We start from the raw sequence: 16397 nt of genomic DNA on the forward strand, positions 1-16397 counted from the left end.
CCATCGAGTTCAACCAATACAAAGTACAACTCCAGCCTGCTCCCTCACATATCCCTGTTTATCCAGAGGATGGCGAGTACGTAAACATTTTGTGCGTTGCTTCATGCTGTGTAAGGGCTCCTACACACAATAAGCACTTATCTGAGCGCTTTTTAGCCATCACAGCTTTCTGAGAAGTTTTTTAAAAAAGCTCCCATTGACTTGCATTAAAATCGCAAACGTGGAAAAATCGCACGATTTTACCACAATTTTAATGTGAGTCAATGGGAGTGGTTTTTTTTTTGTTTGGTTGTTTTTTTAAAAGCTTCCAGAAAGCTCTGATGGCTAAAAAGATCTCAGAAAAATGCTTATAGCGTGGCTGAGCGCTACAGCTGCTACTGTGTTAACCGATTGGCATGTGTGTATGTGGCAATGGGCTGTTTGTTTTTTGATGCTTCATGATAATTTGCCTACATGTACTGGAGATGGTGATTATACTTTCCTACATATTTATTTTATTTTTTTTTCTATTTATGTACAGATCCATGTATACAACCTGCAAACTGGTCAATGCATCACAAGCTTGGGTAACTCTACTGGAGACTTTACTTGTATTAACATAAAAGACAGCCCGCCTCATCTCCTTGTGGCAGGTAACAGGGATCGGAGGTATGTTCATTTGGTAACTGTGCCCAATCAGGCAAACCTAAACTAAAAATAAAAAAAAAATTGATTTAAGTGTTGAAGGAGTGCACTTGGCACCCTAAAATATAAGGGGACTGAATCTGAACTGAAAATATACAAAGTGTGTAATAAAATGTAATAAAGGCAAATCAGACTGGCAAAACAGGTCACAGGGCAAGGAACTCTGTTGTGTAAATTTGATCCAGAACAGAATTATTAAATGTATGCTTCGCGCTGTGCTTTATTTGAAAAAAAAAAACAAAAAAACTGTGTTGTCTTCAGTTGTACAGAGTACCCACAAAGACTCAGAACCACTAGGAGAGTATATGTAAGGGGCTAAAGAGACAGAAAGGAATGCTAAATATAATTTTGCCTTCTTAAAACAGAAGGTTTTTGCAATAATTTAGCTTTAAAGCTAGCAAGTGTGGTTTCCCATAATGCATCACTCCTGAATATGCAAACCTTAAGCTTCTGATAACCAGCCACACATCCAGAACCGCTGAGCTATAGGATTACTATACACCAGTGGTTCTATATGTGTGTCTGGCTTTCAGGGGCATAAAGAGATGATTCACATACAGGATCTTCTCAAAAAATTAGCATATTGTGATAAAGTTCATTATTTTCTGTAATGTACTGATAAACATTAGACTTCCATATATTTTAGATTCAAATACACACAACTGAAGTAGTTCAAGCCTTTTATTGTTTTAATATTGATGATTTTGGCATACAGCTCATGAAAACCCAAAATTCCTATCTCAAAAAATTAGCATATTTCATCCGACCAATAAAAGAAAAGTGTTTTTAAAACAGAAAAATTCAACCGTCAAATAATGAACTGCCAACTCTCCTGACCTGAACCCCATAGAGAATCTGTGGGATATTGTGAAGAGAAAGTTGAGAGACGCAAGACCCAACACTCTGGATGAGCTTAAAGGGACTCCGAGCAGTGCAGAAACTATTGAAAGATGCATATCATTTTAAAGCTCTATTTCTCCTCTTTCCAATGATATATAAACCGCCGCACAACGCCTTTTAGTTTTCGCTATTTTCGCGATTGAAATTGCAGTGGCCGCGATTTCAATTGCGAAAATAAAGAAAACTAAAAGGCGTAGGGTGACGATTTAGGTGTCGCCAGAAAGAGGAGAAAAAGAGCTTTAAAATGATATCCATCTTTCCATAGTTACATTGTATTACACAGGGCGACTTTTTCTGCTGAATGGAGCTGCTGACACTGGGGAAAGTGTCGTCCTGTGTAATACAAGTAACTATGGAAAGATGGATATCATTTTAAAGCTCTCTTTCTCCTCTTTCTGGCGACACCTAAATCGTCGCCCTACGCTTTCAATCGCGAAAATAGCGAAAACTAAAAGGCGTAGGGCGGCGGTTTATATATCATTGGAAAGAGGAGAAAGAGAGCTTTAAAATGATATGCATCTTTTTCCATTAACCCTCCAGGACAGGTATACATCGAGACTTGGCCCCTCCCAGGAAACAGGAAACATCCACAAGCCTCTCTATAAATAAAAAAGTTTGTCAGGTATCCGGCAGTATGGATGTTTCCTGTTCCAGGGACAGGTCTCTCTATACCTTGCGCTGCTATCCTGGAGAGCCTGGGGGGCTAGGGATGGTTGGTGCTGCGGAGACAGAGAGGTGTTCACTAGGCAGTGTTATCCGTGTCTGGCCGCTTACCTCTTTCTATAGCCTCTGTGGATGGTCTGGGGAGAGAGATGGCTGCGGAGGCTTCTAAATGGCAGGCGCCGCCGGCTGGAATGGCGTCCGCACGCTGCGGGGAAAGCGGAGGCTGAGAGGGCGCAGCGTGCCAGAATCCAACATGGCGGTATCAGGACTTCCGCTTCCGGTATAGACGTCACTTCCGCCTGCCGGATTGAAGAGCGCGCAGCTTCCTCCGCGTCCTGGCACTCGTGCAGGACGCAAGATGGAGGCACAACCAGCGTCTGGGGAGAGCACGGACCAGCAGGCGGCTCACAAAGAACCTAAGACACAGGAGTCAAAGCCGGATACGAAGGTATCTTTGATACTCACATGTAAAACGGTTGTTTGTGTGATGGCTTTGTTTTTTTTTGGAGACTCACTGGCTGGTTGTGCTGCTGGAGGATTACTAGGTGTATGGCTTCTAGGTGGAAGGTCTATCACTGGGTGTTATACTGAGGCAAACTGGCAGGGCATTTTGACAAGTGTCTGTATTTTGTTTGTTGTATTTCAGACCACGACAGCGTCAGCCTCTGCCTCATCTGCAACTGCAGAAGCATCAGACACTGCTAAGCCCAAAAAACGCTGTCCTTCTTGTAATTTGAAGCTGCCAGTGTCATGGAATAAGCTGTTATGTCAGCAATGTGCAACTCGTGTTTTAAATGAGGAATCTGCTGTGGCTTACAAGGATTTTCTCAAAATGGTCCGCAGAGAAATGTCTGAATCAATGAAGGTTTTCAGAGAATCAATGGCAGCTCAGTCTGTTGTTAATCCTACACCTGTTGTCATTACACAAGTGCCGGCTGCTTCTGCATCAGTTCCTTCTGTTGATAATGTGTCACAACCCATTATAAAACCGCCAGGGATCATTGCTCGATCACCTACTATTGGTGCTGATTTGCCAAAAGATCAAACGGCTGTGTCTGCAATGTCCGACAATCCTATGGAGGTTCCATTACCATCAGCATCGGTGCATAAAAAGGCAACCTCTAAGTCAGATAGGCCTGTATTGTCAGATTCTGAGCCGGATGAATACTCAGAGGAGATTTCTGAATGTGATTCAGATGAGGAATTATCTGAAAAAGATCAGGATAGGCCATCTAAATTCAGATTTTCTGCTAATGAAACGGAGGAATTATTAAAAGCAATTTATGATTCTCTAGGTTTAAAAGACGATGTTCCTTCTTCTCTGTCCGCACACGATGCTTTATATGCAGGCATGGAAGGAGAGAAACCGATGGTATTTCCAGTACATGCTTCAACTAAACAATTGATTAACAGTCAATGGAAGAACCCTGATAAGAAGGTCTTTTTATCTAGGGGTTTTAAGCGTAGATTCCCTTTTGCAGAAGAGGACTGTAAACAGTGGGATAAATGTCCTAAACTGGATGCAGCTTTTTCGCAAGTGCATAAGGAGAATGAATTATCCTTTGAAGATCTAGGTTTTCTGAAAGAACAGTCAGACAAGAAAGCTGAATTTGCCTTAAAGAAAACCTGGTCAGCCATATGTGCGAACTTTCGCCCGGCCGCTGCTACCACTTGTGTAGGGCGTACCCTAGACTTATGGATGCATCAAGTAATGCGTCACATTAAGATGGGGTCAAGTAAAGAAACTATTTTAAATTCATTTACGGTAATGTTCAAGGCTATCAATTTCATTATTGATGCAGCAACAGAATCTATCCGTCTGACTGCAAGGGCGGCTGCCTTGTCTAATGTGGCCAGGAGAAATATCTGGATTAAAACCTGGGAAGGTAGTAATGTCTCCAAAAACAAGTTATGTACTATTCCTTTCTCAGGTGACTTATTGTTCGGGCCACAGTTAGATGAGGTGCTAGAGAGGACATCAGATAAAAAGAAAGGGTTTCCTAAAAAAAGGCAATTTAGACAGGGGAAACGGTTTTTTCGCAAAAACCGGCAAGAAAATAAGACAAAACCACAAAATAGACGTAAACCCTGGTCTTTCTCTCGGGAGCAGAACAGGCCAAACGCCCTGTTTGGCAGTTCAGACTCCGCTACAAAGAAACAGCTGTGACAGCGAACAGGCTGTGGGGGGAAGGTTGGGCTCTTTTTTCCCACAGTGGCAAAAGTTTGCGACCAGCCCATTCATTCTAAATTTGATCGAGTTGGGGTATCATATTGTATTCCAACAGAAACCTCCAACAAAGTTCATTATAACAAAGGAACTGAGATCAAGCGAGGAACAAAAAGCCATATCTTGCATTCTACAAGATATGTTAGAAAGAAAGGTAGTCACTGTGGTACCAATCCTGGAGCAGGGAAGGGGTTTTTATTCAAAGATCTTCCTAGTGAAAAAACCGTCGGGAAAATTTCGTCTAATCCTAAACCTCAAACCATTGAATCCCTTCATAAAACATCAAAAATTCAAAATGGAATCGATTTATTCCCTGAGGAATCTGTTGACAACCAATTGTTTCATGCTCAGTATCGATCTCAAGGACGCCTATTGGCATGTTCCGATCGAACTGAAATCCCAAAAATTTCTAAGGTTTGCGGTAAAAGAAGGCTCCATAGTAACTCATTACCAGTTCCGTTGCCTCCCCTTTGGCATAAAGTCCGCTCCAAGGATTTTTACCAAGGTGATTGCCGAATTAGTCTCACATCTGCACAAGAAAGGAATTATGATTGTGCCTTATCTGGACGATCTGCTGGTCATGGCAGAAACAAGACAAATGTTATTACACCACAGGGAAATTGTTGTGAAGGAGCTTCAACAAGCAGGATGGATTCTGAGCTTAGAAAAATCTCAATTAGAACCCACTCAAAACATTCTCTTTCTGGGGTTTATGATAGACTCAATAGAACAGAGGATGTTTCTACCAGAACAAAAAATTGCAAAGGTAGTTCAGCAGGTAGAAGATTTCAGAAGATTGTCGGTCATCTCGATTCGAGATGCCATGAGACTTCTGGGGCTTCTAAATTCAGTAGCACCAGCGGTGCAGTGGGCAATGAAGCATTCACGAATATTACAGAATTGGGTCTTGAAAGATTGGTGCAAGACGATGGAATCGCTAGATCACTTAGTACAGATTCCAGAGACAGTAAAAGAGAGTCTAAATTGGTGGACGAGTCCACGCATATTATCTCAGGGCAGGCCTTGGCATTTCCCAACACAAGTAATCTTAACTACAGATGCAAGTCTGTTGGGTTGGGGAGCCCATGTGCAGGGATTCAAGACACAGGGTCTTTGGCAACAGCATATGAAAGGTCAGTCCTCAAATTTCAGAGAGTTGATGGCGGTAAAGTTGGCTCTGATAGCATCCCAACATGTGGTAGCAAACAAACATTTACAAATAAGAACGGACAATTCCACGGTAGTGGCGTATATAAATCGCCAGGGAGGAACGAGATCCCAGAAACTATTAACTCTAGCCCTAGAGATACTGGACATAGCGGAACGGACTCTGTTATCCATTACAGCAATTCATTTGAAGGGATCCATGAATGTGCTAGCAGATCTACTGAGCCGAAAACAACTATCGAACGCAGAATGGCAATTGAACCCAAAAGTATATCAATGGATAACATCAGTGTGGGGTACTCCGGTCATAGATCTGTTTGCCAACAGAGAAAATACGAAATGCAGTCAATTTTTCTCCCTAAACGTCAGAGACAATCCAACAGCGGTGGATGCTCTCGCACAGATATGGGACTTCAGTCTAGCTTTTGCATTCCCTCCTCTGAATCTCTTACCATTGGTATTGAGGAAAATTGCAGTATCCAAAACAACAGTAATTCTTATTGCTCCAGATTGGCCACGAAGGTCGTGGTATCCTCTGCTACTGAAATTGAAAATAACAGAGCCGATACTACTTCCTGTTCAAGACAATTTAGTATTGATTCAGAAACAGATGGTGCCAGACATCAACAAATGGAAGTTGACAGCTTGGTTACTGAACAGCATATACTAAAGAGTTATGGATTATCAGACAAGGTAGTTGATACTTTGATTAAAAGTCGGAAAAAGAACACTAGAGCAATATACCTGAAATATTGGAAAACTTATAATTTATGGAAACAAGAATCGGGTTTTAAGTCAAATGAGGTAGCTACAGTCCTAGAATTTCTCCAAAGTGGAGTAGATAAGAAACTGGCCTTAAGCACAATTAGGGTACAGATTTCAGCACTTTCTGTTTTTTTAGACAAACAGTTGGCTGTTCATCCTCTGATTGCTCGATTTGTGAAATCAGTCGAAAGGAATAGACCAATTGCTATTAAACCTTTTCCCAAATGGGATTTATCCTTAGTTTTGAAGGCCTTGACAAGGGCCCCGTTCAATTGCAATACCAGTATGAATTTACGTTTATTAACTTTCAAAACAGTTTTTTTAGTAGCTATCACCTCGGCAAGGAGAGTGAGTGAACTTGAAGCCTTGTCCTGTAGGGAACCCTATTGTATTTTTTATAATGATAGAGTGGTTCTTAGAACAAGTTCTGAGTTTATCCCAAAAGTGGGAGATATATTTTACCGATCTCAGGAGATTGTACTACCGACTTTTTTTCCTAATCCTACAAACGATATGGAAAGACAACGACACTTACTGGATGTAAGACAGGTACTTAAGGACTATCTGGAAAGAGTAGAAAGTGTAAGAAAAACCGAAGCCCTGTTTGTAAATTTCACTGGAAAGTTGGTAGGGCAGAGAGCATCCAAGAGAACGATTGCAAACTGGATTAAGCTGTGCATTATTGAGGCTTATAAAATTATGGAAACGACTCCGCCAAAGGAGCTTAAAGCTCATTCTACGAGAGGGACAGCAACGACTTGGGCTTTCAGAGCTGGTGCTTCCCCTCTGGAAATCTGTAAGGCAGCAACGTGGAAGAATCTGGGGACGTTCATGCGGCATTACAGATTGGATCGGATCTCTTCATCAGACCAGGACTTTGGAAGGAAAGTCTTGGAGGCGATCAGCCCACCCTAAGGTTAGTTATTACTTGAGTATCATCTCGATGTATACCTGTCCTGGAGGGTTAATGGAAAAAACTAAACATTAGCTTACCTGGTAATTTAATTTTAAGTAACCCTCCAGGACAGGTGGGGTAACCCACCCCGTTTTTACTCATTATATATGTAGTGTTAAAATATGTATATGTATATATATATATATATATATATATATATATATATATATATATATATAGAATTCACTATTATGTATGGTTAGGTGTCAGGTGGTTGAGACCTTTTGGAATATTTCTTTATTTAATACTGCCGGATACCTGACAAACTTTTTTATTTATAGAGAGGCTTGTGGATGTTTCCTGTTTCCTGGGAGGGGCCAAGTCTCGATGTATACCTGTCCTGGAGGGTTACTTAAAATTAAATTACCAGGTAAGCTAATGTTTAGTTTTCCATAGTTTCTGCACTGCTCGGAGTCCCTTTAAGGCCGCTATCGAAGCTTCCTGGGCCTCCATAACACCTGAGCAGTGCCACAGGCTGATTGCCTCCATGCCACGCCGCATTAAAGCAGTCATTTCTGCAAAAGGATTCCCAACCAACTATTGAGTGCATAACTGAACATCATTATTTGACGGTTGACTTTTTCTGTTTTAAAAACACTTTTCTTTTATTGGTCGGATGAAATATGCTAATTTTTTGAGATAGGAAATTTGGGTTTTCATGAGCTGTATGCCAAAATCATCAATATTAAAACAATAAAAGGCTTGATCTACTTCAGTTGTGTGTATTTGAATCTAAAATATATGAAAGTCTGTTTATCAGTACATTACAGAAAATAATGAACTTTATCACTATGCTAATTTTTTGAGAAGATCCTGTATTCGAGAGTGATTCATCATGGGAAACCATACTCGCTCTCTTAATGCTGAATAATTGCAAATACCATCTGTTTTAATAAGGCAACATTATTTTTGTCTTCAGTTGAATAATCATTGATATCCTACATTTAACCAATCAACATTTAACTCCTTTCATGTTTTTTGCTTTGAAGCTGTGTTGCTTTTGTCTAGTGGTTCCTGTCGGTAAAGCCAGTAATGTCAACTGAAAACATGAGTGACATTTTAGGTGCAAAGATATTTGTTTTTGAATCTCTCCTCAATGACCTAAAATCTACATTAAAGGGCCCTTTTCCACCTGCAATCGCTAGCGTTCACGCTGAACGCTAGCGATTGCTGAATCGCAAAACCGGCGATTCCCCCCGACGTTTGCGGCCGCGATTTTGCTATGCTATGCACTGCATAGCAAAATCGCGGCAATTATCGCTCCGCCGCGCGTTCGCGTTCCCCGCAAAAACGAATCGCGGTAGTGGAAATGACCTACCGCGATTCCCATGTTAAAAAGCAAACCGTAGCGATTGTAAAATCGCTAGCGGTTTGCGTTTTTGCGATTCAGCATCGCAAACGCCGCTAGTGGAAAAGGGCCCTAAGGGAGTATTATTGTGTGCCTTCCACATTATTGTGTGCTCCTATAGAGCATAGACTGTTAGGTCACGTGGACATAGCTCTCTTTTGTATTGTATGCCAGTATTGTTCTATATGGCCTTGTTGTTTCAGCTATGCCCCCTCCCTCCTACAGGGTATGCCATCTGCACTACCCTTGTTTATAATCTATTAATGCATGTATACACAGATTGTATTAGTGCAAATATAAAGTACACCAGAGGATGCTGACATTATATAAATTTATAAAAATAATATACCCATATAAGTATTGCTGCAGAATAAAATACTAGCAGCCCCGGAAGAGTCTAGCATATAGAGTTCCCGAGCAGCACTAGAAGAGGTCTGGCAACTATGAAACAGGCGTTGCCAATGTTGCTTTATATTTGGGCGTCCAGTCACAGGTTTTCATAGAGAAAAAAGGGCTCTCAGCAATATGGTACAAAGCTCAGATTTTGGTTTAGCGCTGCACATGGGTAGCGCAGATTACCAGCGTTGAATACTTCATGTCATACTCATTAGTAGTGATGGTCCTGAGGCCTGGTTTTATAGGGGACAGAGTGGATATTAAAGTGGTATAGTCCAGGGGGATCTTTTTTTGTTGTTAAATTGAAAGGTTTTCAAAGCACTCTTATTCTGTGTGAATAGTGAAACAACATAATGTGTTTCCAGATGACTTTTTTTGGCAAGGTGTTCCTGCGCTTCCTTTTGGAGCTTGGTGTGTGGGGATTTGGCATAGCTATATTTCCTCTTTTCAAGCTGACACTTACCACCTTCCCATTCCAGGCACCTGCACCCTTCACCAGTCCCCGGGACCAGGGGAGGAAAGATGCCACAGAGCTTTGGACTTGGGCCAGAGCTCGTTATTTCAAGGCATTGGATCGTGACGTTCCTGATAAATCTTTCATTTCAGTCTGCGTCCTGTTCCAAAACATGATTCTACCAGATTGATAAATATTATTATTCAAAACAGTCTATGTTATTGGCCAAGTCACTTCTCACCCGAAACAGCTAATGCCACATTGCCCACGAAGTTCGCATTATTTTAAACATTCACATGAAACACTTCAGTCAGCAAACTCTGTGTGTAACATAAATGGTGTTACTTATTACTGTTTTGTTGGCTGACATTATCCATTTGTTCCTTGTATCACTGTAAAAAAATCTCCTAGTAATAAACTCTGATATAGTAAACCTCTGGCTATAGTAAACTCAGTCCCCACTTCCAAGGAAACGCATGTGTATAAATATATAATGTATGACGAATCCTGATATACTATAGCAAACTTCTGATATAGTAAACCACTTAGCCGGGTCCCTTTACATTTATCATAAAGGTATTCTACTGTATAGTTAAAGTATTTCAACAAACCTTTATTAGACTTAAAGAGACACTGAAGCGAAAAATAATTATGATATAATGAATTTGTTGTGTAGTACAGCTAAGAAATAAAGCATTAGGAGCAGAGACATAAGTCTAATATTTGTTTCCAGTACAGGAAGAGTTAAGAAACTCCAGTTGTTATCTATGCAAATAGCCATTGAGCTCTGCGACTTTAAAAGTCCTGGAGAGCTCTGACTTCTGATTAGGTTATCTCAACTGTATTTTGTTTTTCTTTTGCAGAAAACAGTTGAGGACAAGTCAAAAGTTCACTGCCTGTTCTGCAAAAACGTTTAGAATGCTGATTAATGTGTATACTGCAGATATTAGAGAATGATGCAATGTTATAAAAAAAAAAAAAAAAAAAGCTGTATAACTGAAAATAAAAATATGAGAATATTTTTTTTTCTACCAATGTTCTAGTAATTATCCCTGCTACACAACCAATTCATGATATCCTAATTTTTGTTTTGCTTCAGTGTCTCTTTAAAGAGACTCTGAAGTCTCCCAAAAAAAATAATCATGTTTTTACTTTAAAATCCTCTTTAACATCATTGCCCCTCCTAAAACGCTGCATCCTCGTGGCTTAAAACTCCACAAATAACCCCAAACTCCCTGGGGCACATTGCGGGGCTCCTTCCGCATAGAGGCAGAGCTTTGGGCTGCAGCTCTGCCTCTACATGCATCCATCAGCGCTGATCGCTGCCTCTCCCCGCCCCTCTCAGTCTTCTTTTGCTGAGAGGGGCGGGGGAGAGGCGGCGATCAGCGCAGATTGACACGCATGGAGGCAGAGCTGCAGCTGAAAGCTCTGCCTCCTTAGGGCAGCAAAATCCACGACCAAGAAAGTCGTGGATTTTGCCTGGGGTGTTAGGGGTGATTAATTAAGTTTTCAACCACAGGAATGCAGCGTTTAAGGAGGGGAAATTATGTTAAAGAGGTTTTTAAAGCAAAAACCTCATTTTTTGGACGCTTCAGAGTCTCTTTAAACACCTGTGGTTTCTGCAGTGTTTTCTCAAGCCGTTTTGTTGTAGTTGTGCTTCTTTTATTAAGAAAGTAGCTTTGCTCTGAACTGTCAAGGTGCCCATTGACTGTACAATATTTTTTTCACCCTTCAAGAGTTTTAGTAGACCTACAGTATTTGCTGAAATAAGAAATAACACTCTGTCCACAGTCAGGAGGACATGTAGGCTGATAAGCTCCCCTACTTAGGACTTGCATTGCACAATGTAGTCTGTACATAAATAGGCTGCATTTAACCAATCAATTGCTTGAAGAAAAGTATTTTTGTCGTCAGAATTAAATCAAAAAGCTAACCTAACAATGTTTGGGTGTTTTGTAAGGTGCCCTTTAATAATTTGTTAGTAAAACTAAAATTAGCGTGCAGATCTTGTATTCAGATGTCACGATGCCAACCTGTGTCTACCTAAGCTGCCCACTTGCTGCAGGTGTGTGACTGATACTGCTGAAGCCAGGCGTCTGTCTGATCTCCAGGCAATCAGTCATTTGTAGAACCAGGTTGGCAATACCAACCTTTACAGTCTCTCAGTAAAGGTCTTCTTTAAGAGATTATACACAGCATTTCGTTTTAATAATACAACTAAAAATCGCCACCACTAGTCTTGACTTTTGGATTTAAAGTGGACATCAGAGGCATTTTCTCTTAAAGAGTCTCTAACAAAATTTTCAGCCTTATTTCTTCTATCCTATACGTTCCTATACCTGTTCTAATGTGGTCTGTCTTACTGCAGCCTTTCCTAGTTGCACAGTGGCTGTATTATCTCTGTTATATAATCTAATCTTCTTTCCTCTGACGGCTTTGTCGGTCTCAGGCACTCAGGCAGGAATGTGCTGCTCTGCTTGTGATAGGATAGAAGCTATACACACCCTCTCCATGCCCCCCTGCAGGCTCTGTGTGAGTCACAGACTGAGCTCCTCTCAGCCTATCACACTCTGGTTAGCAGCCATGTCTTGTTTGTAAACACTGCCTAAAACTGGCAATTACAAGCCAGGATTGCAACAGGGAGTGGCAGAAACAGCACAGAGGGGCCCAGGAGAACATAATGAATAGAATGGTATGCTTTTTATTGTAAGAATTTTAGAGTACAGATTCTCTTTAAGCAGGCTGGGAAAGCTATGTGTACATTCCATTCAGAGCCTGTGACAAATGAGACCGTGCTGCTGTTTGATTGAGTCATATGTCTAGAGAATGCGTTTGGAGAGGATTTTGAGACTCCACTTCCAGTAAAACATTGTGAGAAGTTATGGCGGAGTATTGGGAAGTGCACCCAGGGGTGTGCTTTTTGTCTTTGGGAAAGCATTTGCTAATCAGCTAAAAGGACGCTGGAAGCGGTGTGTTTTGGAAATGTTTAAATGTGACACCTGAGGGACTCTTTTCTTATATGAGCTGCCATTTAATGCTGTTGGCACAATCCCTAGTAATATAATGACACATGTTGGTTACAGTTTACAGCATGGCAGCAAGTTCAGCCTTACAAGGAAAATAACATCTATTTTCTAACCTTTCATGGCTTTACTCTAGAATCCCAACACCAGTTTTCAATGGTCACATCCAGGCCAGTGTTTAAGATGGACAGAAATGGAGAAATGTGTTCTACTTGATGAACCTTTACCTCTCCTGATTCAGTCACATCAATAAAATTGAGCAGTTCTAATAATGTGTAAGGATCTCGGCCATTGAGGACTGTAGTTGGGCATCCTTGCTCTAGATATTTTATGAATGTAAACTTAAAAAGGGCATGTGAATATTTAGGGAAACTCAATGGGCCATATCCAGATATGAGTTACTTATCACCTTGCCATCGCACAAGGATTACTGGCAAATCCTATTGCCCTTTTGCTTCTTGCGATGGCTGATCATTGGGGAGCTTTACTCAGGTGAAAGTCTGAGTGATGCTCCCATGTCCCGGGCGATGGGGAGCGAGGCTTTACACTGTGGTGCCGTCCTTCAGCACCACAGCACTGCTCCATTGCTCCCTAGAGATGCACACGTACCCACCGAGCATCCGCCATCTTCCCCCGCTGCATCTTGGGGTCTCCTTTAATAAAAAACTACGTTAACGTGCATACTTGCGTTACTCTGCGTCGGACCAGATGTCATGTCACTGTATGGCGACGCTGGGATTTTAAAAATGTTGACGTTGCAGCGCGCATGCCCGGAATCGTATTTTAACATTACGTGCCCGTCATTTCCTGCTTGGTTGGTGGCCGGACAGGGAACACCGCATATTGACCTACTACGCTCCCTAAAGGCCTGTTTCTGACGATGCATCGCTGCCACCAGTTTGCAGTGTGAAACCGGCCTAAAGAGCAAGACTATTAGAATTGTGTTCATTTATCCAATTCTGAATAGTTGAGCGTTGTTTAGGGCTGGTTCAGATGGGCGTTTTTGTGGCGTTTAACGCAGCGTTTCAGACGCAGCGTTTTTTGGGATCTACTGCCATCCCATGCAAGTGAATGGGAGCGTTTAGAGCTGGCTTTTGCAGGCTTTCATGAAAGCCTGGCAGTAGATCCCAGCGTTGCGTCTAGTCTCAAAAGCAACATGCTGCTTTCAGAGGCAGTAAACGCGAGGAAACAATAGCAGAGACCAGAACTGCTAGCCTTGAACGCTTTTCAAAAGCCTTCAAAAGCTAGCTTTTAAACGCTGGCGTTTGAACGCAATGCCAAGCAAAAGCTCAGCAGACGCCCGTGTGAACCAGCCCTTAGTTTCAAAAGCTTTTATTGAAGTTTGCAAAAAAAAAATTAAATGAACCAAGACAATTCTGAAGGTGAGCTTGTAAACTAAAAATATAATGACCATTAACAAAGGAGTAACAACAGAATGTGTTGGTAGTTTCTGGTTACCAGAGGTCAATCCATGTCACTACAACAAATAGTCACAGATAAACATCTGTAGATTAAAACAATCCAATCTATCCAGGGCAGCCAGATCCTCTCAAATATTCTGCTTATCATGATATGTGGTCTTTTTTTTAATCTTTTTTAGCAACTGGTCGTAAAAGAGGTTAGGCGATCACCATTTGTCAGCTGTTAAAGTTTTAGTTGCAGTTGCTATGAACTGAATTAGCTTGTGCTGTGAGTTCTTCAATCTGCCTGGCTTATGGCCCAATAAATAATTTGAGTTTTTTTGTTTATAGTGTAACTGTCGGGCATAAAGTAAAAAATCAATTTTTATCTATTAAGCAAGTAATAAGTATGATAACCAGACAATCCAAAAGGTAAAAATCACTATTACTTTTCTTGTTGATAAATGATCATTCCCCAGTTTACCTGATTTTTATTTGGTACATTGCCGCACAAAGGAGGTTGCAGGGCATGCTGGATTGTCTTTTTTTTTTTTTTGCTGCTTTACCTTCCCCTCAGACTTAACTTATGCAGCCTGATTGGCTGACGCCTCTTTCCCTCCTATTTTCCCCTGCAATTACCTTCCTGGGATCCAGCAGCCCCTGCAGCAGCCCTTGCAATGACCTCCCTGGGACCCAGCTCTGCAGTTCTCCCTCTGTCTTCCAGATGGTGCTCTACCCCTATAGTAAGATTGCCGGCTGTCACCATGACGACAGATGGTGATCTCACCAGAGGGATCCAGAGCCCCCGAGGACAGGAAGAAGAATGGCTGCCAGCGTCTGGATCCCGGGAAGGTGAGTTGAAACGCCCAATGCATGCTATACGGGCAGCACGGTGGTGTAGTGGTTAGCTCTCTCGCCTTGCAGCGCTGGGTCCCTGGTTCGAATCCCAGCCAGGGTACTATCTGCAAAGAGTTTGTTCTCTCCGTGTCTGCGTGGGTTTCCTCCGGGCACTCCGATTTCCTCCCACATTCCAAAAACATACGGATAAGTTAATTGGCTCCCTCTAAAAAAATTGGCCCTAGACTACAGTACTTACACTACATAATATAGACATATGGCAATGGTAGGGATTAGATTGTGAGCTCCTTTGAGGGACAGTTAGTGACAAGACAATATATATATATACACTGTACAGCGCTGCGTAATATGTCGGCGCTATATAAATACTAAATAATAATAATGCTATGCTCTGTGCTAACCTCGCAGCGGTCACTATAAGTCAGGCTCGGGGTTACCACTCTGAGCTGCCGGTTTCCAGCCCCCAGCCTGACTCTGGGTTACTGCTAAGGAGTTTAAAATGTATAAGCTATAGGCTTGCTATGCACTAGTGGCTCTAGATGTGTTCCTGGTTTTAGGAGCATTAAGATAATTTGCATATTCAGTAGTGGTGCATTGTGGGCAACGAGAGTTGCTCACTTAAAGCTGAATTATCGCAAATATGAAGGCTTTTCGGTCTCTTTTAGTCCTCTATACTTTCCTAGTGGCCCTGGATCACCCTGAGCAGCTTTTTTATTTATTTATTTTTAAGTCTGTTAATGTGTATACCACATTGTGGAAATATTTTACTGACTCATGTCACCTTTTTTTAAAGTTAATGAACACAACTAATAATTTTGTCCCACAGGGTACGTGTGTACGACATGCGATGCAGCAGCAAATCTATCTGTTCTTTTTATGCCCACCACTTGGGAGTCTCAGCTGTGCGCATGGATGATTGGAAGGTGGTGTCAGGAGGAGAGGAGGGTCTGACTTGTACTTGGGACCAAAGAATGGGCACCCAGCTCTGGGAGATGCATGCCAGGTACTTGTCTCACTCTACAAACTGTATATAAAATAATGTGTGCAATAAGACTTGGGACTTTTTGTTGATCCAGGAGTTTCCTCACCATGTGTACATCCTACAAAACTAGCTCCAGGATGATAGTCTTATAGCTTTACGTTAAATAATAATTGTATGCTATGCATCTCTAGCAAAGATATGAGTCTCCTATTGTTTCCAGTACAGAAAGATTTAAACTCCAGTTGTTTTATGCAACAGAGCTTCACTGATCTCTCCGACTTTCAAAGTCGCAGAGAGCTCTGTCTTCTGAAGCTTACTCTCAAGTGTCTGTCACCGTGTTTTGTTTTTGCTGCAGAGGAAAGTTCAAAAGTTCATAAGCCTGCTCTGTGAAATCATTTAGAATGCTGAGTAGTGTGTAACCTGCTAATATTAGAGAATGATGCAATGTTATAAAAAAAACAAAAAAAACAAACAAACCTAAATGACTGAAAATTGAAAATGAGACCATTTTCTTTGCTACTAATGTTCTATTAATTATCCGTACTATCCGTACTACACAACCAATTCATTATATC

General features: G+C 41.5%; 1 protein-coding gene across 1 annotated transcript in view; it reads left to right on the forward strand.

The window, feature by feature from the left end:
• The window catches only part of FBXW8 (F-box and WD repeat domain containing 8), a 144927-nt gene that overhangs the window by 113227 nt on the left and 15303 nt on the right, over nucleotides 1–16397 (forward strand). The window contains exons 8-9 of the mRNA XM_068246005.1: nucleotides 521–648; nucleotides 15667–15843. Coding sequence (XP_068102106.1) covers nucleotides 521–648; nucleotides 15667–15843 — 305 coding nt within the window. The remainder of the gene's footprint in view (nucleotides 1–520; nucleotides 649–15666; nucleotides 15844–16397) is intronic.

This window comes from Hyperolius riggenbachi, chromosome 1, assembly GCF_040937935.1.
Source record: "Hyperolius riggenbachi isolate aHypRig1 chromosome 1, aHypRig1.pri, whole genome shotgun sequence".
Lineage (NCBI taxonomy): Eukaryota > Metazoa > Chordata > Amphibia > Anura > Hyperoliidae > Hyperolius > Hyperolius riggenbachi.